Consider the following 23,019-nt stretch of genomic DNA (forward strand, 5'->3'; position numbering starts at 1 on the left):
CTGCTGTAGGAAAATAAGTTAGTGGGCTCCATGTTGGAGGGCTTTTTAAGTCTACGAATTTTAAAAAATAAAGTATTTTAAAATGTTAAATCTATGAAATCAATAGATCCAACAATCACATCCTAAAAAGATAAAAAAAATGTGGAGATGGGGACAAACATATCCTGAGCTGTAACAGATGTGTCTGTGGGAACGCAGTTAGATTGTCTGACTGGCAGGATTTCAAATTAGAGTATTTCTCGATCCTACTTGAAGATATCACAGGCTGCACCGAAGGCCTCTTGCAGACACAGCCAGCAAGCTGCCACTGAGCTACAGCCATTTCTCCATCTCAGGGAAATTTTGGGCCACAGCGACTTTCTTCCTGAGAAGGGTATTTCTACGGAAAAGATTATTTTACTTGGTAAGGGAGAAGGGAAGACGTGACAGAGTGTGTGTGGATTCCACAGGGAGAAAGCAAGTCACTGAGCGGCAAGGAATCCACAAAAGCCCCTCATGCTGCTCGCGGTGCAGGTGACCCCTGCTCTCCCAAATAAACTGAGGGACACACGGTGCACCTTCTGCCATCCCAGCATAGGGAGTGCTTGAGAAGACTCCAAAGCTCTTACTCCCCCCACAGTAGCAAATGGAAGGGGAAAGACTTGCCAAGTCAGAGAGCTGAAGAGGGAGCTTCCTTTGATCAAAACGAACACTTGGGATAAGCTACTTCATTTAACTACCTAGGATTTCCTCTTGATTGTTTTAGTTATTTATTTCATTTTTATACCAACCCATAGCCAAGGCTCTTGGGTGAGTCTCCTGCAAGACAGTCCTTGAAAACGTGCCAAGCCTTTCCCACCTTGCTACAGCAAGTTGATGCTGTCCTTGCCATTTTTGCTGCTTGAACTGAATTCCTATTTTAATTGGATGGGCGCATAAACTCAATGATGGTGAAACACTGTTTCATGGCAAAAGGCCCAGGTCCAGTCTCTTGCATCTCTGGGCTCAGCAAAAGCCCTGCCTGAAACGTCAGAGACCACATGCCAGTCAATGTAGAACAGCAATCCCCAAGTTGGTGTCCTCCAGACGTGTCTGACTATAACTACCATCATCCCCAGCCAGTAAGGCCTGGCTGGCTGGGGGTGTTGAGAGCTATAGTCAAACACAATTGAAGGGAACTGGGTTTGGAAAGTCTGGTGTGGACAATATGGAGCTAGATGGACCAGTGATATATGAAGCACATACATCACTGACCAGCTATGCTCTAAACCTGCTATTTAAGAAGAAACCTGCATTTCATTACCTGGCTGTGGAATGTTCACAGACTTGATCAACCTTTCCCAACCTGGACTCCTCCAGATGTGTCTGGACTGAAATTTCCAGCCAGCTGGCCTACTGGTCATGCTTGCTGAGAGTTATGTCCCAGCACATCTGGAAAGCCCCGATGGTTTTGAAGGTGAGAATAGATCCCATTATAGAAATTCTTAAGTAATGTAAGCAATGTAATTATGCAATGTAATTGTTATATAATGTAACTAAGATTATACAATATGCATTAGTGTTTTGGATTATCAATTTTAAGGCAATTTTGCAACAAACACGCTGACATTTGGTATACACGCAACTTAAGTCTCCCTTATTACAAGAACAGCCTGAGAATGGAACAGCCACATGGAAGACTGCCCTGAATTTATTCACTTTATCAACTGAAGATCTCAGGGTTGCACCACCAGTCATCAACGTATTATATTTGCAGAATGAACACTGTATTTACTAGGACAAAATTCAGACACTCTGCTTGGTAAGAGCGGTGTAATTTTACATGGAATAGAATCAATATTCTAGAGCAAACAAAAGCATCAAAGCAAAATGAGTCATATAAATCCAAAATTTCAGCCATCTACTAAGTCACAATCATGTAGGTCGTGACCTACTTCTAAGTAGTTATGTATTGAAATGTTTAAAAACAGGTTTTAAGTCATTTAATACAGGCTACCAAGAGGATTTCATTTTAATTTAACAAGTACATTATCCCACAGAAATTCCCATTGGGAGATAAAGTTTTTCACAGTAATAATTTAGACCTGTGTTCATTTCAATAGAGCAGAAACCATTCATATTAAAATACCATAACAATCTTTATGCACAGAACGTATAAACAAGCCTGTGAGGTAGGTTAGGCTGAGAATCAGCGACTGGCCCAAAGTCACTCAGTTGAGCTTCATGGGCAACCTGGATCTCAATTCCTCAGGTCAATATTCTAACCACTATTATAAAGCACTGGCTGTCATTTTTGAGTGGTGAGAACCTCAATCTGAGGTGAGAACTCCAACACCTAAGGATTATTTTTCTGGGCAAACATCTTCTACATAGGACAAACAGGCCAGTCTCTACACAAAGGAATAAAGGTAAAGGTTTAGTGACTGGACACTAAAGTCCAGTCATGCCTGTCTCTAGGGGGTGGTGCTCATCTCTGTTTCCTAGCCGAGGGAGCCAGTGTTTGTCCGCATACAGTCTCCATGGTCATGTGGCTGGCATGACTAAACACCGAGGTGCACGGAACGCTGTTACCTGCCCACCGAAGTGGAGCCTTTTCATCTACTTGCATTTGCATGCTTTCGAACAGCAAGGTTGGTAGGAGCTGGGATGGAGCAACGGGAACTCACCCCGTTGTGCAGATTCAAACTGGCACCCTTCCAATCAACCAGCCCAGCAGCAAAGCAGTTTAAACCACTGCGCCACCTGCATCCCATACACAAAGGAATACATGGATACAAATCTGACATCAGAAAAGGCATTATTTTTTAAAAGACTAACATTTCAACCTCCTGCTGACATCATGTCACTGCCCTTAGAGAAGCCATTCTTGAATAACAGAATATCAAATACAGCTTGTTGCCCAAACATCTGAACTACAATGCACTGAAAGATTAATCTGTATCTGCTGTGGGGACAAAAAGCTTCTTATAACACTAGTTAGCATAGCATAACTTAGCTTAATTTAGCAAAGCAGGATGCCTGTGTCACTACACCAGTGAATGGATACTGTTAATAAGGCAATGATCACTACCTGTATTGCCTGCATTTCATTCACCTCTGACCTCAGCTCATGAACTTTGCCTTTCCACCATGTGTGTACTCATAACTCAGCAGAGCAGTTAATCATTTTAATGTAGCAAACTGCATAATGAATGCACTGGTCTTTAAAGGGAGGGAGGGAACATTGCCTCCATGCTCTTCCAGTCCTGCATAAGATACCTACAGTCCTCCAAGTCTGGAGGCTAACCGGTGTCCTCATTAGATTGTGCCCTTACTCACCTGGACCAGATGAGAAGGCCTTGAGAAAGGCACCTGAGACATTTGAATAAGCAGCAACAGCCATGGTTTATGTCTGGTAGCAGAGACATTGGTCCCTTCAACACCAGTTGCTGGGAAGATACCATAAGATGCGCTTCTATCCTGTTTGCATGCTTTCCACAGGTGTCCGGCCAGCCACTGCTGTGACAGATTGCTGAGCTAGATAGGATTTTGGTCTAATTGAAAGCAATTCTTCTTACATTTTTGAATACAGCTGTTGAATACATCCTGATTTGCTACTCTTTGTCCACCTCCAGCCCCACTGAACAGCACATAGAGCTGAAAGGAAACAGAACCAACCAAGGGCATCATCAGGAGGTTAGGCCTGTGCTTTCCTCCCAGTTTCAGTGCACTGGACTAGTAGTTCTGAAACCCCTGGGGCTTCTTAAAAAAAAAATCAATATATTATTTGAAATCAGAAATATATACAAGTCATGAAGACTTCTCTCTTCAAATAGCAGCAACATTTAACAAAATAACATTCAGTTTTATTTTATTTCAGGTTTTATTCAGAATTAACATTTATAGTTCAAAAATAATTCACTTCCTGTACATACCTTTTTAAAAAAAAAACAACCCATCAGCTTATCAATAAATGCTTCAGGTTAAAACAGTACCATTGCTATTGAATTGCAAGACTGTATTTGTGTATTGCCACACTAATGATAATAAATTAATAAAAGAAAGCTGGGTAGAATGCTAAGATATTTCTTCAAGGGGGAAAATGAGGAAAAAATCATGCACCAAATTCAGTCATCCTATAATAAATAATCATCAGACAATATATAGAAATACATTAAATAGCACTTACACAGGGTCCATATAAAAGAAAAGGGCTGATAAAAAGTAAATGAGAGAAAATTAAGCCCAACAGTATAAAGAGAATCATTTAGATTGAAAACACTCTTCAAATAAGCCCCTTTTGCTAATTGGTATTTCTACAAAATGCCATTTTAAAAGCAAACTCACATACACTATGAACTCAGTCTTTATATTTTATGAGACAAGGGATGAGATATTTCATATTGTTTGGGTCTTATTGCTAGACAGAGGATAGGAATTCAGTTTTCATTTAGATTTCCATAAGACTTGTGTCGGCTTTGGTTAACTACAAAGCATTTGGGTTTCTCAGATTCACTATTCCAAGAGTAAAGCTGAAGAGCTGCCAATGCTCATGTAAGACAATTGGCAAGATAAACAGTAAATTGATAGTCCTGCTATTAAATTGGTATTTCTGGTATTGAAAAAAAAATGAAACAAGAACTTCAAAATGGTTTCAGGTCTTTTGGATACTTTATTGTTAAAAGGCACTCTGTTCACCCATCAGCCTTGAAATTGAGATAGTCTTTGGGTGGAACATTCTTGCAATGCCATAATTCTCTGTTAGTGTTAAGAATATCTACCAAGTCATGTGCAGATCAATGATTTTTTTCCCCCGACAGACTCCTGGCTCATATATCCATGCACAAGAACTATGCGGCAGCCCTACAGGTATAGAACCAAGAAATTCTATTTTGGGACTTGCTCTGTGGCATCCCCCCAACCATTTTTGTGAAAATGAAGGCTGAGTGGACATTGGTCTGGTATGTGTAATTTACATGCAGCCCAATATGAGTCCTCAGCTTGTGCACACTTAAAGCTGAGGACATGTATTTGCATTGGATACACACATGCACATATTCTTTCTTACACACCACATAGATCCTGGTGAAAATCTTTCAACCCAAGGGCCAAATTCCATTTTGGAGAACCTCTGGTGGGCAGAGCTAAAAGCAAATGGGATGGGACCAAATTTATCAGTGCATTTTAGCACCACAGTGATGAAGAGGCATTTCAACCCCTTAGAACTGGGTGAGGGGATTGCACAACAGCTGGAAAACCACTGAGAGGCAGTTCTGGGGGAAGAGATAGCTATGGACCCTGTGGACTTGAGGTTCCGCACCTCTGCCCCACATACTTGACTGAAAGACCTACACACAGAGAGTAGGGACTCATGCACCACCTCAAGAGCTGCTCCCACATGCTGCTCTTTGTACCATCTACATGCCAGGTCAGTTTGCAAAGCGACCCTGTAGTTCTAGACAATCTCAATGTTTATGTATTAGTGGCCCTTCGAACACAGGAGGCATTATGTGTAGCATAATGGCATCAGCCATCATGGTATGACTGCAATCCTGAACACACTGGTTTACCAAGGAGTAAACTCCAACAACCTCAACTGGACATCTGGTTACATATGCTTGGGATCATGATGGAGGTAAGCTATGGGATGTAGCTACAGCTCAAATGTAAATTATCTAGTGGAGCGGGGGAGAGAGAGATTTTGCCAGGCCTGATCAATATTGTGGTCTCCTTTAAAATCCCATGTAGCTCAGTGGCTGGATCTTTACCAAAAGAAAGGAGACCGGCTGACAACATGCCCAAGTATAGGGAGTTAGCAGCCTGCTCTGGTTGGCCTGTGATCAGGTGAAATTCCCTGTAAAGGAAAAATGTTTGGAGGGAAGGCCACATTTGCAGTCAAAAGGGGATTGAGAGATCAACCTTCCAAGCATGGTCTTATACCCATGAATTAAGTCCAAATTTGAGGCTCAAACAGAAGGGACATTAAGCCCTTGAATCCAGCCTGCTTTAAATTCCCCCCTTTTTTGTTACACACACATCCACAACTTATCTGAACATCTGATATTAATGAAACCAAAGCTATAGGTGATACATGAAATGATTGCTTGGTTCACTATTAGAATCTGATTCTTGGGACAGGTCACAAATGTGCACTGGGAAGAAAAGTGCATTTTGAACAATGTGCATATTTATAGCCAATCGTAGTATACTGCCTCATCTCCAAAGCTTCCATTTGCAGTTTCACAGTGGAAATGTACATTTAAAAAAAACACCTGTGCATCAAGCAAACCATCATTATTGGGACAACGTACGGTTCTGGACTGCTTAAAGAAATCTGGAGCCCTGCTACAGCTAAAAGAGCTTCCCCCAGTCTACACATGTGCCACAGCTGAAAAGGCTGCCTTCCTTGTCATCACAAAACGAAAGGTTCAGAAGTTGGGTTCGTATTCCACTGTAAGAAGCCCCTTTCCCAAATACGAAGGGCTTGATCCAGGCAGCGACAGTGCCCTCGTGCAGAACACACTCATTAAGGCACGATGGAGCCAGATTCTCTACGCTCTCCACAAACATGCACACATACACATCCTGCTGTGTGTACTACGTGGGGTGCGAAGAAGGCCGGGATGGGATATGTGAGTGATGCACAGTCCCCCTCTTTCCTACAATGGCCTGTCCTGCCTATACAACCATGCATGGGCTCTGCAGAAGTGGGGCATTTTTCTATGCTATGCTCTATTATGCCCATAATAATTGCTCAATGCACAGGCTCTGCACCCAGAGTGGATCAACTCCAATATTTTTTAATATATAAATATGTACAAAACCAAAGTTAGAAAAATATTTAATTTTTGCAGTTTTAAATAATTGCTGGAAAGTGTTAATGCAGAATACATTATTATTTTGTACAATTAAACTTTTTCATATATATAGATAGAGACAGATATATAAAAAAGCTTATTTTTCATAGCAGCTTTTGCATTGCAAGTGAAAAGGTGTCTAAATATGGTAGAACACGATCTAGCTACGGCTTGTGCTGCATATTATCACATAAGCAACAACATTAATCCTCCCTTCCGGGGGAGCATCTGGTACCAGGGCTAAAGTTTCAGGAACAAGGAGTGCTGCTCCTGAGTGATGTAGCAGAGCTTCTGCCTTGTGTACCTTGCATCGTGATTTTTGATTTTATAAGTGCATAGTACCTTGAAGACGAAAGGGGGAATTCTAGAATCATTTCACAAAAGGTAATATACCAATCTAAACTCAGGTAGTCAAGCTGATACCTTTTTCAAATAAGAATGGGAAGGGTAGACAGAGAGAGAAGCAATGTCAAAGCAAGAGACTGTGAAATGTTAATGCACTAACCCTATGGTAGAACAAAACCACTGCACAATACAATTACAATACCAGCACTCTGCCCATGGTTGGGTGTTTTCCAACTCTTAGGGAAAGGGATATATGAAAAGGGAGGTGTTGCTGAAGGAGAGTATTAATAACTGACATTGAATTTGTTTTTATTGAGTTCCCGCTCCAAGTTTCCTATCAGAATATCAATGCTTTCCTGTAAGTCCTTGAGGTTTACCCGGTGGTTCACTGTGGAATCCATTGTTTGCATTGTCAAGTAAGCCTGAAATGTATGTTCTTTGGACATGCAATTGGGTTGTCCAAGCAACGTCTCTGAACCACCCACTCTGCCAGCATCGTCCCCACTTTCTGCATCTTCAGAAGGGACGTCATCATAGTCTGCTTCGTTCAGAGCCTCTTTGGGACCAGTAAAGTAGCTCTCTCCACAGCCACTCCAGTCTCCAGCATAGCGGTTACTTGAAGGACTATCGAGTCTAGCTGGCCTAGGCCTCAGGATCCTGGACATCTCAGTACCACTTAAGTTCAACATTTGAGGCCGTTGCTTCTTAGGTCTCAGATAACTCATGGAAGATGGCTGCTCGGGTGAGGCAGATCCTCTGGTGATCAGTGGTTGCACTAAGACAAAGAACAGTTTTCATACCTGTTAGCTGAGCTGCACATATTCTAAGAAATGAACAGTGCAACATTTGCCATTCTTTCTATCTGCTTTGACGTGATTTGGAACATGCATTTATGCATGCAGACTCAACAGCCAATACATTCTACTATTTTGGTTTTGGTGCTAGCTAGTAATCTTATATTAGGAGGGGAAAGCCTAAGAAAAAAGTTCTGTCTCAAAACCACCATGCCTTAATCAACCTGTAATGCAGGAGTCCTAAATTTAGAGATGCCATGATTAACTTTGCCAGTTAATCACAATCCACAAACCCAGTACAGTTCAAATAAGAGCTGAAGCGCTTCCATCTGCCATCCGCATTCAGTTGTGTAAGAGAAAGCAGGCACAGCAAGGGTTAAATCATTCGAAAATAAAGTCACTATTCTAGAAAGCTGCCCTTCTGGAATCCAAATGTGTGCAAAGCCAGCCGAAGCTTTCCAATGTTTCTTTCTAAGCAGCCATTAACTCCAGCTCAGAGGGAGGAAAAATACACTCAACACACATTTGGTATTTTTATTACCTGGACTCATGGTTTAACAGCCCAAGAAACTAAGAGTCTCCTCTTGTTACCGGCTTCCTATGATAAACAGCACAAATGTTTTATTGATCAACAACTACTGCATATTTCGTGTATGTCTTTGTCCTGTATATATTACTAAACTCCAAGCACCGTGCCACATTTGTTTAATTTCGGAATGCGGTGGCTGCTTTATGGAATACCAAAAGGTCTTCGGTTCCTGCCCAGGATTAAATCTGTCAGTAGGAGTTCATAAGGGATGTGGCAGGAAGGATAGGGTCTGCAGAAGTAGGATGAGGAATATTTGGCCCTTAAGATGTTGCTGGACTGCAACTCCCATCAGCCCCAGACAGCATGGGGAGGGATTACGGAAGATGCAATACAACAACATATGGAGGACCTCCCTGGTCTAACAAACGACAACGCAGATTATTCTGCACTGAAAGAACTAGAAACAGAATTCACAGTACAGGGAAACAAGGGTTTTTCCCTTATATTTTGTGACAACCTCCCCAGCCACTGTTTTGGAAAGGTATGGGGGCAGAGGAGCTACTATGTTCTGGGTCCAGGAGTAGGCGCCACAAAATTCATTATGCCCCGGCCCATGTTGGGAAAAATTTGTCAGAAGTCATAAAGGTGAAAGATAATGAAGCTAAGAAACAGTCTGTAAGAAAGGGAAAAGTGAGACCAAAGGCATTGCTGTGGTTGGAGAGTTTGAGAGGAAAACAGCTTTAACTCAGCTTTAAAGCCTCTTACACAGTATGTGTGTCACATGGCAAGGAATGCAGAAGATAGCGCAGTCAAACCTTCTAGCAAGTACAGGTCTGGCAAATGTACTACAGAAAGCAGCAGTACAAAGCACTTTTCTGTGAAATCTCCCCTGAACTGGAAGGATCAGGAGTCTGAATGTAAACAACTCCCTTGGGCAAATGGCCAAAGCTAAGAACATATAATGCACATGCAGAAGGTTCAATCCTGGACAGCTCCAGGTAGCGCTAAGAAACAAGAAAATTTTTACTCTTTGGTGAATTTCCTCTTTGAGTGATGGAGGGCAGTTCGCCAAGAGAAGGCCACGCCACCAGGGCAGGAACACAGTCTCCATTTTGAACTTCTCAGAGGAGACAGCATTACCCCTAGGATCCCCAGTTGATTCTTCCAATGAATGCACACTTCTGGCTGGTACTAGACCAACAACTTGCCAACAACGCACTGTATTCTTCTGGAACCAAGACCCCCCTGCTCAGGGCGTTAGGCTTAAGGATTCCTTTAGGTCATCCTGAAAGATTCTTTTGAGTCACTTTTTGAGAAATGGCCGGCCTTTCCCACTCTATTTTGGGGCATTCATGAACACAGAGATAATGTCCTACCTTCTTTCCTTTTCAGGAAACTTCTCTATGGTTCATATCTGTAGCAAGTTTTACAACACTGCTAGAATCATCAGAGGCTGGAGAGATCCCTTAGGTACTCTGCCCTGGAGAATCTGTCCCTACGTGTCTTCCAAGGGAATCAAAGGTCAGAAAAGAACTACCGCCAAAGATCTGAAAAGTTGGCAGCCATCCTTCCGCTAAGAGAAACAGGTTGGAATGCCATGCCAGACCTTTCCCCCTTGCCAGAGCTGGCTTTTCTAAATCTTTGACTTGAGCCTGGGGTGCTGCTGCCATCTTTGTTTTCTCTGGGCAATATTTTGTCGGCAAGGAAGGTCCAAAGGAATTAAATGGTTTGGTCTTTGCTGGAAAGTGTCTCATCTTTTTCTTCTGTATATCTGGCACAACCTTTTTCTTGTTCTTGGTCTCAACCAGGACCTTATCTAGGGATTTGCAAAACAGGTGTGTTGCTGCAAATGGGATGCTTGCCAGGTTGGATTTTGCATCCACGCTGCAGTTTTGCAGTCACATGTTTCTTCTTGGCACAGCACTTGATGCTGAAGCTCTCACTTCCAGCCGGGAGGAGCCTGGGATGGGTCTCCTGAAGCTGCATGAGTTTCCTGCAAGAGCCGCTGTGTGTCTTTTCCCCGGAATGTGTCTTGATGAGCACTCACTTGCCTTAGGCTTGCCTGGCCTTGAACATTCTTTGCACAGGATTTCCAACAAAGGCACCACTGGGTGAGTTGGGGTGGTTTCAACCTCCTCATTTAGGAGAGGAAGTCACTGTAAGGCCACTGGTGCCACTTCATGGTCTGCCAGCGCCAGGATATTGAGGCAGCTAACAGTCAACTTTGGGAAAGCCTTTGGATGGAGAAGGAAACCTTTGTATGGTTTTTCTCTGTACTTGGGAAGCACATGCTCCTCTGTGTGGCTTGGACTCTGGTAGTGGGAGATATGGAGCCTCAAAAGCCCTGTGTGCCCAGGGTGACTGGGAAAATAGGGTTCCTTGCCCAGTCCAGCACCTTTTCTAGGAGTAAGTTGTCAGCAATGTCTCTTTTTTCCACTTCCAGCTTCCATCCCACTGTGTTGGGTTCCTGGGTGGAAGGAAGCCAACGAGGGCTGAGGCTACCCATTTCCTGGTCTCCACTGCTTGCTCAATATTCCAGGTCCTCACTGTGCCTGTGCAGCAGTGAGAAGGAAGCCTGTGGGTGAGCTGCCTCACTAAGGCAATGCACATGAGCAGTGGCATATGGGAATCCTGTCGCCCAAGCACTTCCTCAGCACCTATACAGAGGCAAAGCTTGTTTGTCAGCAATTGGACGGATGAACCTCTTTGCAGAGCAGAAATGCCTACAAAAGTAGGGTTCTAGAGCTGGTTGGCCTAGGATTGATATATCACCAATTTATAAATTGGTGTTATAAACCAACTGGAGTTATAAACCAAGAAAGCTTATTGGGTGGCAGTTGCTCCTTAGCGCCATGGTCCCTTAGGTGATCCACCCACCTGGATACTAGTGCAGAATGGCTGCCTCCACCTTTCCCTCTTTTTTGCCATTGTTGCTCTCACTATTTGAGAGCTTCAAGAATCAGCCTCCCACCAGAAGGCAGGAAGTCAAAGTGAAGATTGTTCCTCCTTCTCCAGGAAGTTCAAATTGAGGACTGCCATCCTGGCTGCAGACGCTGGGTCTAGCTGGCTTCCTCCACTTGAGGAAGTCCACGACTCTAGAGAGCACTGCCATTCTGTGTTGGCAAGGCTGAGTCAGAAGGAAGAACAGTCTGGCTCAGTATTATATTAGATGGCTTTCTGTGTTGCAAACAGCAATAAATATTTCTGTTTAGAAATATGCTGCATACATGTAAAGAGAGGGCAGAAATCCAAATCAATTTTTCTTTCATTAGTGACCCTTAATTTGAAGCACAAAAACTAAAGAGATCTGAAGCACTAAAGATTTTGTGAACATTCTTCACACGACTGCTCAGCATGAAGAACAAAGGGGGAAAGCACTGGATAAGTTTGTTCAACTTAGGGTGCCAGTAATGTGTAACCTCTTGTGTAAGTAAGACATTGCTTCTGATAACCCACTGGACATTATTAGACATTTTTCCACTAGAAAAATCCAAAGAATGCCACATCAACAAGCTAAGGGCCTTCATTTCAGAAACAGCACTAACAATTTTCAACCAGCCAGCTTTGCACTAAATCTGAGGGCTTTGAAAAAATATTCTGTAACTGGAACTACTGTGGGAGTTCTATTCAATCTGAATGGAAAGAGGCACTATCAGATTTTAAAGAAATACAGCAAAATGTAGCATTAAGACTTTGAAAAGGAACATTTGCTGGAATATACCAAAAGCCAAATCCTGCACAGAAGCAACATGCCACAACCAGGATCCAACATACAGGTGTTTACTGTGGCCACCACTTTTGAGCTATTTGTGTGAATGTGCTTTCACTTGAACCCAAACACTTCTGTATAGAAGTCAATCTTGGGAGAGAGGTTATGTCTCTTATTAGCCTTTAACAGTTCTATTTTTTAAAAAAGAAAATGAGATGGGGGGAGCACCCTGCACATCAACAAAAGCTCTTCTGTTTAGGATTTGCTCTCTAAAGAAAAAGGGGTCATGTGTTAAACCCTAAGTGCCAGCTTTGTTACGCTTGCTGAGTGAACAAGGACCATGTGTTTTCCATTTATTTATTTATTAAATAAGGAGCTGAACTGGGGCACAAGCATGTTATCAGGTTTTCCAAATCCATAGGAGGATTAATTTTGGAGACCCCATGCCCTGGCTTTGGTTCCTTCAGAGCAGCAGAGCTCACTGCACAATGTTTAATTAAATTCTTGAAGAGCAAATGGACACTGCATGATCCCGTGCAGCTACAGAAAGGACAGAAATCCTCTCGTTCATGCCAAGCTTTGGTGTTTTGACTATAAATGCATAATTAGACAGAACGGAGAAAAGCTTTCTCCTCATACTTGATGGTCTATAACTCTACTTGAAATCAGTGATACATCAATCCTAGGCCAACCAGCTGGAACCCTACTTTTGTAGACATTTCTCCTCCTCATTTATCAAATTACTGATAAAACCTCAGCTGACCACTGCTGATCGGCAGCTTGGCCATCATGACTGCAAGTGACCTGGAATGTAGGACTGCAGGCACCTGCCCCATCATAGTCTCGGACATTATACAAGTGGCCATCAGGAGATGCTCCTGCTGAAGCTCAGGCACATTGCTCAGAAATCTTTCAGCCTGGCCTACACAGGACAGTCTGGAAAGTAGCTGCCTGAATTGCTACTAGATCAAGCATTGCATTTATAGGGACCGTCTTCAGGAAAGCAGTTGTGAAAAAGGTTAGGAAACAGAAAAAAGCAGAGGGGAAAGGAGTGGTAGACGATCTGAAAGGCGTCCGAAAATCTTTTCAGGAGATATTCTTTGGACACAGGATGTTAGAGTGGCAAGCAACGTAACTTTCAAGCCAGTACAGACATAGATATCTCAAGGAATTTGGATAACTAGTGTGCACTTCTAGATATTCAACCTGTGTAGAGATTGGACCAGCAGAGTTTCTGTCTTCGTTGTAACAAAGCTCTTCTCTGCCCTTACTCCAGTGAAACCTAATCACAGATCCTGCTTGCTTGTATCATAGTAACACATGCATCCAGAGAGCACACTTGCAAAGCCATTAATCACTGAATGGATCCACATGTGCATAATACAGACTTATCCACATACTGCACAGGTTGGCAATGGAGATGCATTTATTACATAAGACACTGGACTGGAAAGCTGGAGCTGGAAGATCAAACATTGGCACTGGCACTGACATTTACGCAACACCCATCTTTAAAACTGAGATGGCTTTCTGCAATTACTGGCCTCCAGCCTTTGCAGCACAGTGAAGTTAGGATTTTTTTTTTCTGCATACTTTCTCTCCCCTATCACAGAGGCTGATGACAGAGCTTGAATGAAAGGAAGTGAAAGCAGTTTCTGAATATGGTTCTAGGACCGCAAAGCCAGCTCAAAGATGAGAAATCCATGCAGCAAGCATTCAGTTCTTTCAATTGCCTATATCAGTAATCAGACAGAAGCAAATAGATAGCACTAAGAAATTTTCCATGTCTTTAAAACTCAGATGGCCTAGGAATGAATTTGTTTACCGTTCTTTGATACACTGTAGATATATTGCAAGTTTGGGAGCTACAGTAAATCTTGCACCTGTGGAGTTCTGAACTGGTTTCCTATTCTTATTGTTTGCCTTCTAGAGGGTAAAGTTGTAAATTTAAGGGTACAGTCCTAGACAGGAGAAAGTCCTATACACCTTCCAGCATTCCCCAGCCAGCAGGTTTTAATAATTCCACACAGAGCCCCAGAGATTTGCTACAGCAGCCTGAAATAGGTTCAAAAGGAAATGTTACAACCTTATCACGGAAGAAAAAAGAATCCAAAATAGGAGAAGGGATTGAAGACCAGATTGGCATTAATTACATTTGTCTTTACACACACAAAACGTGTGAGAAAAAACATAGCACCACAAATCTGTTCTATAAAAACTGTGGCTTGTACTAAGCAACTGAACATCTCTTCAGTCTGTGTTGATGAAGTGACACCACACTTAAAGGTATTAAATGAAAATATCACTCGCACAAAGGTCTGCACTGATTCAAACAGACATTACACTTGATCACAGTCAATTTAACAAGTCCAATTTGCAATTAGCCCATTTTAGGACCAAGCCTCCATCTGCACAACTCATTTAGATCTGCTGTTCCTCAATACAAAAGGCGTACAGTAACAACAGCTGCCCTTTACGTAAAAATAACATTATCTTCCACTGTGCAGTCAAATTTCTGACTTTGATTTGCCAGAATCATCAGCTTTATTCCTGAGTACTGAAGTAGCTCTGCCGAAAATGAAATTAAGCTCTTGATAATATTATTTTTTAGCTTTGGCGAGCATTCTGGAAATGCTCCTGGGGCCTAAGTTATTTGTTGATGCACCAGCAACTGGCGAGGGGAGAAGTACTGAGAGAGGCATACTCTGCCATCACTGCCACCTCACCTCCACGCCAGTCAGTGTTCTGAAACACTACAACTAAATTCTACTGAAAATATGGCATTTTTGCTAAGCAACTTTCCAGTTCCTGCCTATAGGAAAAACACACTGGCCTATTATCCTATTTCGCTACTGCAGCTCAGATGAAACCAAGCAGGATAAATAATTACTGCCACCATCTTTAACTGAAAATATTTTCCCCCAAATGCTTCAAAGAAACACAAAGAATTATTATTATTATGCAATTATACCCCAACTTTCCTCCTCCTTGCAAGAAGCTCAAATCAGTTTACAAGGTTCCCATCCTATTCATTTTACCTTCACAACAACAACCCTGTGAAGTAGGTTAGGCTAAGCATCTTTGATTGGGCAAAAGACAACCAGTAGGCTTTGTGGATGAGCGAGGACTAAAACCTGAATTTCCAAGTTCCAGGCAGTCTAAGACTCTAACTACTATGCTACTAAGAACTTAGAACTTTCTAGTACTGTATTACTGACCTTAATGTGGCTATTTCTGTGGGTGGGATGGAAACTTCAAAGAGGAGGTTTTAGGATGAAATTCAAGCTGAATTACAGCTTATCAAGCAGCTAAATTCTCTCATCATTAGCCTGAACTGAGATAATAGGGTTTTATCTCACTACAGACATTAATTCAGTTACCAATGCCAAGCTATCTGCGTTACCATCAACACGCCTTTGTGAATAGTCACTGTAACCATATTGTGTACATTTAAGCACCAATGTAATTGTCAGTCCATTCCTCACTGCTTACAATATTCTCCCCTTTCTATAACCATTTGTGCAAATTCTTTCTTCCTTATGGTAATACTGTGTGCATCTGATGAACTGGACTCCAATTCATGCAAGTTTATAGCATAATTATTTTACTAGTCTATAAGCTGCCACACAACTCTTTCTTGTTTTTCCTGAACAGACTAACACAACTACTTCTTTAGAAATAAAAGTGAGATTTTTTTTCAGCACACACTCCTCTGAGACTTTTTACCTGGCCACAACTGGAGTAGGTAATGTAAAACTTCTATGTGTTTTTTAAAATCCAAGGCACTGGCAAGCTCTTCTGAATCTGTGAAAACTCTGTTGTTATGATTGGTGGTTTCCTGCCGCTGGCTCAGTAACACAGGCCCAAAACATACAGCTAAGTTCTGGCATGTCATTCTGTTTACTTCATGGTATGAAGCCACCAATTTCAGATGGTCCAGCAGCATCCTTAGAGTTGCCTAAAATAAAGTTTGAAAAAAGAACTATTTTGGTGAGTTAATTATGGAGAGCAGGGGAGGGTGAGAGAGATTTTATCTTCTTTAAGGTCATGTCCTTTTAATGTAGCCACAATATTGTCATTTATGCACAATGCTGGCAGTCAACAGAAAATAACTTTTTGATAGTATTTTTGCATGTATTAAACAGAAAGGCACAGCGATATGGCACTTTTATGTTTTGTCATTATTCTGCCACTCCTCTTCCAGGAAAGCTGTGTAAAGTGCACTAAATTGCAACCCTACACATACTTACCTTTAAGTTAGTTCCACTGAATAGCTAATGCACAGAATTGTGCTGTAACGTGTATTGTTGAGGTGGGACCAGTAACTGCAGCAAACCTTATTTGTTTCTTACTTTTCTGTACTGCCCAATAGCCAAACTCCTCCGGGCAGTTCACAGAATTAGAAGGCTTTGGACCTTTCATTAGAAGCCACATTTGTTTGTATTATATTTTAAACATGTGTATTATATTTTATTATAAATATATATTATATTTTTAACATATTTTAAACATTTATACATTAAATGGCATTCTATTTATTTAGCTTTAATAGCCCTCCCCATATCACCAGGTACAATTCTTAGAGCAGTTTACAAGACTTCTAGGAACATAAGGAAGCCTCTTTTTACCAAGTCAGACCACTGGTCCATCCAACGCAGTACTGCCTACACTGACTGGCAGCAGTTCTCTGGAGTTCCAGGCAGAGGTTTTTCCTATGCCTACCTGGAAATGTCAGGGATTGAATCAGGAATTAAACCTTTTGCATGCAAAGCAAGTACTAAATAATGCTGAGCTATGGCCCTTCACTGGCGGCAGCAATGGGAGACTTGTAAGACCGCCACGTAATTAAAATGTTACTCCTTTTCTTTAAGACATCCACCCTAGCTGTTTTTCAGGGCAGCCTTTGAATCCAAGTTGTAACCTCATCACAAAGCAATGGGAAAAGTAATTTGGTGTTGTGAAAACCAAGCTAGCCCTTTATTCCATATCTGCTGAAGTCAAAAGTAATGCTTTATTAAATGCCTAATCATCACTATGTTTAACTCAGAATCAACTCCCACTGTGTTCAGCAGAATTTACTATCAAATATTTATGTTTAGGATTGAATCCAAAGCTGAGGAATGGGAAAGGGTAAGATGCTGAAGGAACACATAAATAGCCCTTTTTGTAAGGCTTCAGGATTAAGTAACATTGCTTAGAAAAACATTGCCAATGCCTAGCTGCCTGCCTATAAAGTGGTACAGCTGGTTCCTTTCACAGACATCCTCCTTGACAGGTTAGAATTCCATGTTGCAATAAAGAATATTTTGCCTGTACCTGACATTAATTAAGCAGCAGGTTTTACTTAGGGTTGCCTGAACATTTCAGGTTTTTTTGGAGGGGGGGAAGTGACCATATGATCATTTATTAAGTCAATTAAACAACAACAACCACCTTGAAATAGTCAAAAGAGGCACACGATTGTTGACTTAGTCAATGTGTTTTTTTTATTCAAAATTAACGTACTGCCATCAGCAAAGCTAATTCTTTCATTCATGTAGTCATTCCCAGGTGTTTGTGCAATCTCACCTGATTTCATGAACCCTATGTAATATCTGAGCACTTAGGATCACACAGGACTGATCAAAGTTTTCCCCTGCCAGTGCCCTAAAGGGGGCGTATGCCTGCATGCCTAGGGATCTGAGAGAAATCTAAGAGGGGGTGAAAATCCAATGCTGCTCCAGCCATAGACACCTGCCACCTACATCCTGGACCAGACAAAATTTCATTAGAATCACATTATTTCCAGATTCCAATTAGCACAAATCATGCTAGTCCACTTTGTGCAAATTGTGTGATTTGCACAGATTTCCTTAGTGTGTGTTTTTCTTTTAAATGAGAAACTTGCCACCCATCTGAAGTCTATGAAATCTCCCCAGGTCAGTCCACATCTGATCATCAGACTGGAAGCAGGAAGCAAATCCACTGAGCTCAATCAAGCCAGATTTCCCAGCATCAGCATATCCCAAACCAGGGAGGAGCAGAGATTTGCTTTTCCCTTTTTTTCCTTCACTGCTGAAGAGGCAAACCATGATTCAGTTTAGAAAAGGGTCTTTAGTAGAGGGCACCATGCAGCAACTGTTAAACATACATTTAAAAGAGGATCTGCAGCTGCATGCGTTGTTTTCTACCATGTGCGTATGATTTTTCTGTGGCTCCTGGATCTCTATATACATGGGAATAATCCACCAGGCATTCCCTGAGTTCTATGTGTGCACATCAATAAGCATTTTAGTGCCCCTTTGCATGCCAGGTGAACATACAAACTGATGGGGGGGGAGCTAACCCACAAAACTCCCTCCCCTCTTCACATGTTCTTTCAAAATGGGAAGAAGATTTTGTCTGAAGTTGCCTTCTACAGGGGCTTAAATGTGAACTGCACAGAGACTGGCTACGAGATGCTGGACCCAGCAAGTTCTTATAATAAGAAGTGCATGCTAATTCTTTGAATGAGATATACCCACCCAAATATAAATATTTTCAATATTTGTGAAAAAACAGCAACACAGAGATGACAATATTGCTATGATTAAGGGTGCATTCACTCAGTGTGATGTGTCTGGCCATCTGTTTTAGGTTCATGAATACCAGGGTCTTATGAATGAGCCTACTTGGCTCGAATCAGCACTTGGTAGGTTTTTTAAAGTTTTTATTAAACTAAGTTAGATATGACATTTGATAAACCATCCAGAAGAGGCCAATAATACTCACCTTCTCAACTTCTGGCAGGCAATCCAAGAGAGCCACTGTGTGCTCAGAATCACTAGGGTCATTCTCACATCCATTTGCTGTCATTTTCAAAGGTTTCTTCACCATGGCATCCAACACTGCTTCGTAGAGTTGTTTGGTGATCAAGGGAGAAGGTAATTCTCTTAAATAATCCTTGAGGACACCTTTGTAAGAGATGCAAACAATGTGCAATGAACTTACTTACACCAGTAGGCAACTCTGTGGAACGCTGAGAACATCAGGACAGGCCCCAAGTCCACCACTTTGTGCATTCCCAGCACTGCCTCTCAGGACAGGATCTCAAATCATGTGCATGAGCAAGCATCCCTCTGTTTGCCTGTATGGAATCTTGAAGTTAATTCTGATTCTCAAATCTGAGAACAATTCTGTGAACAACTAATTGTAAGTTTGCAGGCCAATATAACACCAGTTGTATACAAACTACATTGCTTCCTAGTTGAGCCCAGACCCAATTTAAAGAACTTGTTTTCACATATAAAGCCCTAAACGGCTTAGGACCTGGCTACCTAAAGGACCATCTTCTCCCATATATACCTACCCACCCATTAAGATCTGGGCAGGAGGGCCTTCTAAAAGAGCCATTCCTCAACGAGAGGCATGGCAAATAAAAGAAGGGCTGCCGTGGTGGCTGCCCCCCAACCTTATGAAATATACTCCTCAGAGAGATTTGCCTGGCACCAATATTATTCTTTTTCTGGCAGTAGGTGAAAACATTTCTCTTTACCAGGTATTTCAACAACTTATTTTAACTTATACATCATTATATATATATACTATACATCATTAACATTAATTAAAATATGTTGTCCTAACTTGCCATATTTTAAAAAAATGGTCACTAATGATATGGTTGCTGTTTTATTATGATGTTTTTATATGATTTTTTATCATTTTATTGCTTTTAAGGATCATGTTTTGACTATTGTTATAAGCCACCTAGAGATCCCTATTGGAATGGCTGGTGGTATACAAGTGTAAAATTAAATGAATAAAGTCTCAGTTTAACTCTTTCCCCCAAATCCTTTATTTGCTGAACCATTTTTCACACTGAAACAAGACTGCCATTCACCATGTAGTTCTTGAAAACTGACCAGCTCCTTCCAGAAGTAAAAGTATTCTAGGTCATGGCACTACTGAAAGCCAAAGAATGAGCACATTCTTACCAAACCCCATCAGCTCACACACAGGTGGGGTCTGGGGCAGATTTGATATCCAGAAACAACTGTTACTCCACATCATTCTTCAGTCCTGAGTGTCACAATCAGGATTCTCTTGGAAGAAGGCAAGGAGCTGAAGCACGGGTAAGGATTTTATTCACTGTAGGTGGATCTATACTTACAGTGAAATGAGGTGGCAGAATGGTCTACTCAACCTAAAAGTGGAGCCCAATATTTTAGGATCTGCTACTTAAAAATCTCCTAGGAAACAGAATACACACTGTTTACCCTTTTGCGTGCTATGTGGCCTTTTCATTATTTGAAGAGAGCTCTTGATGTAGGGAACATTAAAAAATATGGTCCACCACCTGCAGCTAGAAATCATATAGCTGATTCTGTTGCATGTGTAGACCAGATCCAAGGTTCTATCTGCTCCAGAACACAGAGTGTATTGCAACTGTGGAAGAAGAACTGGATCAAAGAGCCATCAGGTATTTCTTGCACGTACCCACTACTGAAGGAGGTAGAAGGAAACCTTTAGCAAGCTACTGAATTTCTACACTACAGTTTACACTGGTTCATTGCCTATGTTTACAAATATCTTAAACTGGTGCCAACTGAGCCAAGACTAGCACTGCTCTAATGCACTAGGCTTTCCCTCTTTAACATAAAGTGCAAATGTTCGTTTCAACATGACGAGGCCCACAAGGAAACAGATTCCACAGATGAATGGGTGGATTGTAAAATGGCATACACATTCCTATGTAAGAATATTTATTTCATATCTTAAACACTTCATATATTTTGCTTTACAGGATTTGTAGTATTAGTTATTTCAGCAGGATAAAATGTAAGAGCTTGTGTGCCTCATCCAACTGTAAAATTGTAATCTGCTTTATTACAGATAGAACCTGAATCCCAATCAAAATCCTATTTTAATAAGGTTCATGTTATATAAATCTGCTCAATAAATTAATTAAATAAAATAAATAAACTCCACAGAATATCTAGGCACAAAAAGTAGAGGATCTAACTTTATAAACTGTTAAAATCTCAGGCCTGGTATCTAACTTTTAAATTAAAAAAAACCCTCTTTCATAACCATTTATGAGCTATTAACCAAATAGGTAAGGACAACCTGCACTTTAATAAACAGCATCATTTAATGTAGGATGAAAACAATGGAAACTGGAAGTAAGAAGCCGAGATACCAGTTTAAGTACCTGCCAAATAAAGGCCCTGTTAATCCCCAAACCATGACAGAAATACCACTGCTGAGTGTTCTTTAACAAAGCAAGACTTGTTGCAAGCCTCAGAGTGCCTACCACAAATCCTGCCCTATGACCCAATTGTAACGTGAACTGTGTTAATTGAAGACTTTGTTAAGAGTAAAATCCTCAAGAGTAAAGTGAGGGATTCCATCTTCACTCTTCACTGAAGGGAAGCTCAAATAGCCCTGAACACTACATAATTTTAGTGTCAAGGTAAAATGGCTCAGTCAGAATGTAATGACTAATTGCATAATCATAACATGACAGTAAACATCTCTTTATGAATTCCACAGCAGCTAAGAGGCAACAGAAATCCATCAGGCACCAAACCTAGAAATCTTCCTGGCAAACAAGGGAAGTTTTCTGGTAACTTGCAGCCCAAAGGGCTGCATTTTTCACAATTATTTTGAATTAGATGTATTAGACCACTACAGGGAACAAATGGAGAGGAATGGATTTTGTTTACAAAGTGAAAAAACATAAACGTGTCAAATGTTCCTTAAGAAGAGTTCCATCAATTTTCTGGGGTTGGGGGATGATCTTGCACCAAGTGAGGAGACAGCTATCCTATGTTTCTAAAGCATTTAGTGCAGAGGCACTACTTGGAACTTCTATTAATAATATCAGTGCAGAGCTATGCAACAGAGTCACCTGGTATTTCCTTCTCAAAACATTTTATCTTGCTTAATTCCTGAAAAGAATAACTTGTGAGCCCTCTGACCCACCTCCAAATCCTTTTACTAACTGAGCCCTGTAAGAGATGGCAGTTATTTTTATGGACTTGCCTCTTCTGACAGCTGTAATTTTCTTGATTCAACCATTGTCCACACAGAACCAATTTAGGCAGCAAGCAGAAAACACATAGCCCCCCGCATCCACCTCATTAAATTCTCATTTTTCTGACCCACTGAACTGTTAACTGTACAACTTGCTTTACTCTAAGATGAGAGTTCACATGGCTGGAAGCAGACATGATGCAGCAATATCAGAAATCAGCTAGCATTTAAATCCAGCAGGCCACGTTATTCCAAATCACATGTGCATTTCATTGAGTGTAAGCCAGTGGCCAGCCATTGGAACATTTCTCAGTCAAGGCTTCACAATTAAATGTGCATTCCTTGACCAACTGGGGAGCTTTCGAAACAGAGACGCCTTCAATGTCTTGGAAAAAATAGACAATGAAATATGACATAAAAATCTTTTTGAAGAAAAACAGCATCAAACCAGAAGCTGCTTAAGAGCTACAATTTAGACTGAGTTTTCAGCAAAATACCTTTAACAAGAAACACATGTAATAACATATTCATGAACGTATCAGTTTGAGCATTACAAATGTTTAGAACTAAAACTGTCCCTAACCCTGAAAGTGCAAATGTATTTCTTTTCTATATTTCTCTTATGTGGCGTTTCTCTAGTGGCATTTCTCTCCTCACTATTCAAACATCGCAATTCAATAGATGCACTTTCTAAGAACAGAATTCCATATTTGAGAGCTAGTGTGGTGTAGTGGTTAAGAGCATGGGACTGGGACTCAGACGATCTGGGTTCTAGTCCCCGCTCAGCCATGGAGCCAACTGGGTGACTCTGGGCCAGTCACAGACTCAGCCCAA

The 23,019-nt window shown here is 41.3% G+C and overlaps 1 protein-coding gene across 1 annotated transcript in view; it reads right to left on the minus strand.

Annotated features, from left to right (window-relative positions):
* Window positions 1-6,783: 6,783 nt before the first annotated feature.
* Window positions 6,784-23,019, minus strand: part of SYDE2 (synapse defective Rho GTPase homolog 2) — a 44,892-nt gene continuing 28,656 nt past the window's right edge. The window contains exons 5-7 of the mRNA XM_044432607.1: window positions 18,943-19,124; window positions 15,919-16,150; window positions 6,784-7,935 (exon numbers count right to left, since the gene is read on the minus strand). Coding sequence (XP_044288542.1) covers window positions 7,445-7,935; window positions 15,919-16,150; window positions 18,943-19,124 — 905 coding nt within the window. The 3' untranslated portion in view covers window positions 6,784-7,444. The remainder of the gene's footprint in view (window positions 7,936-15,918; window positions 16,151-18,942; window positions 19,125-23,019) is intronic.

Source organism: Varanus komodoensis, unplaced genomic scaffold, assembly GCF_004798865.1.
Source record: "Varanus komodoensis strain SLA01 unplaced genomic scaffold, ASM479886v1 scaffold24, whole genome shotgun sequence".
Taxonomy (NCBI): domain Eukaryota; kingdom Metazoa; phylum Chordata; class Lepidosauria; order Squamata; family Varanidae; genus Varanus; species Varanus komodoensis.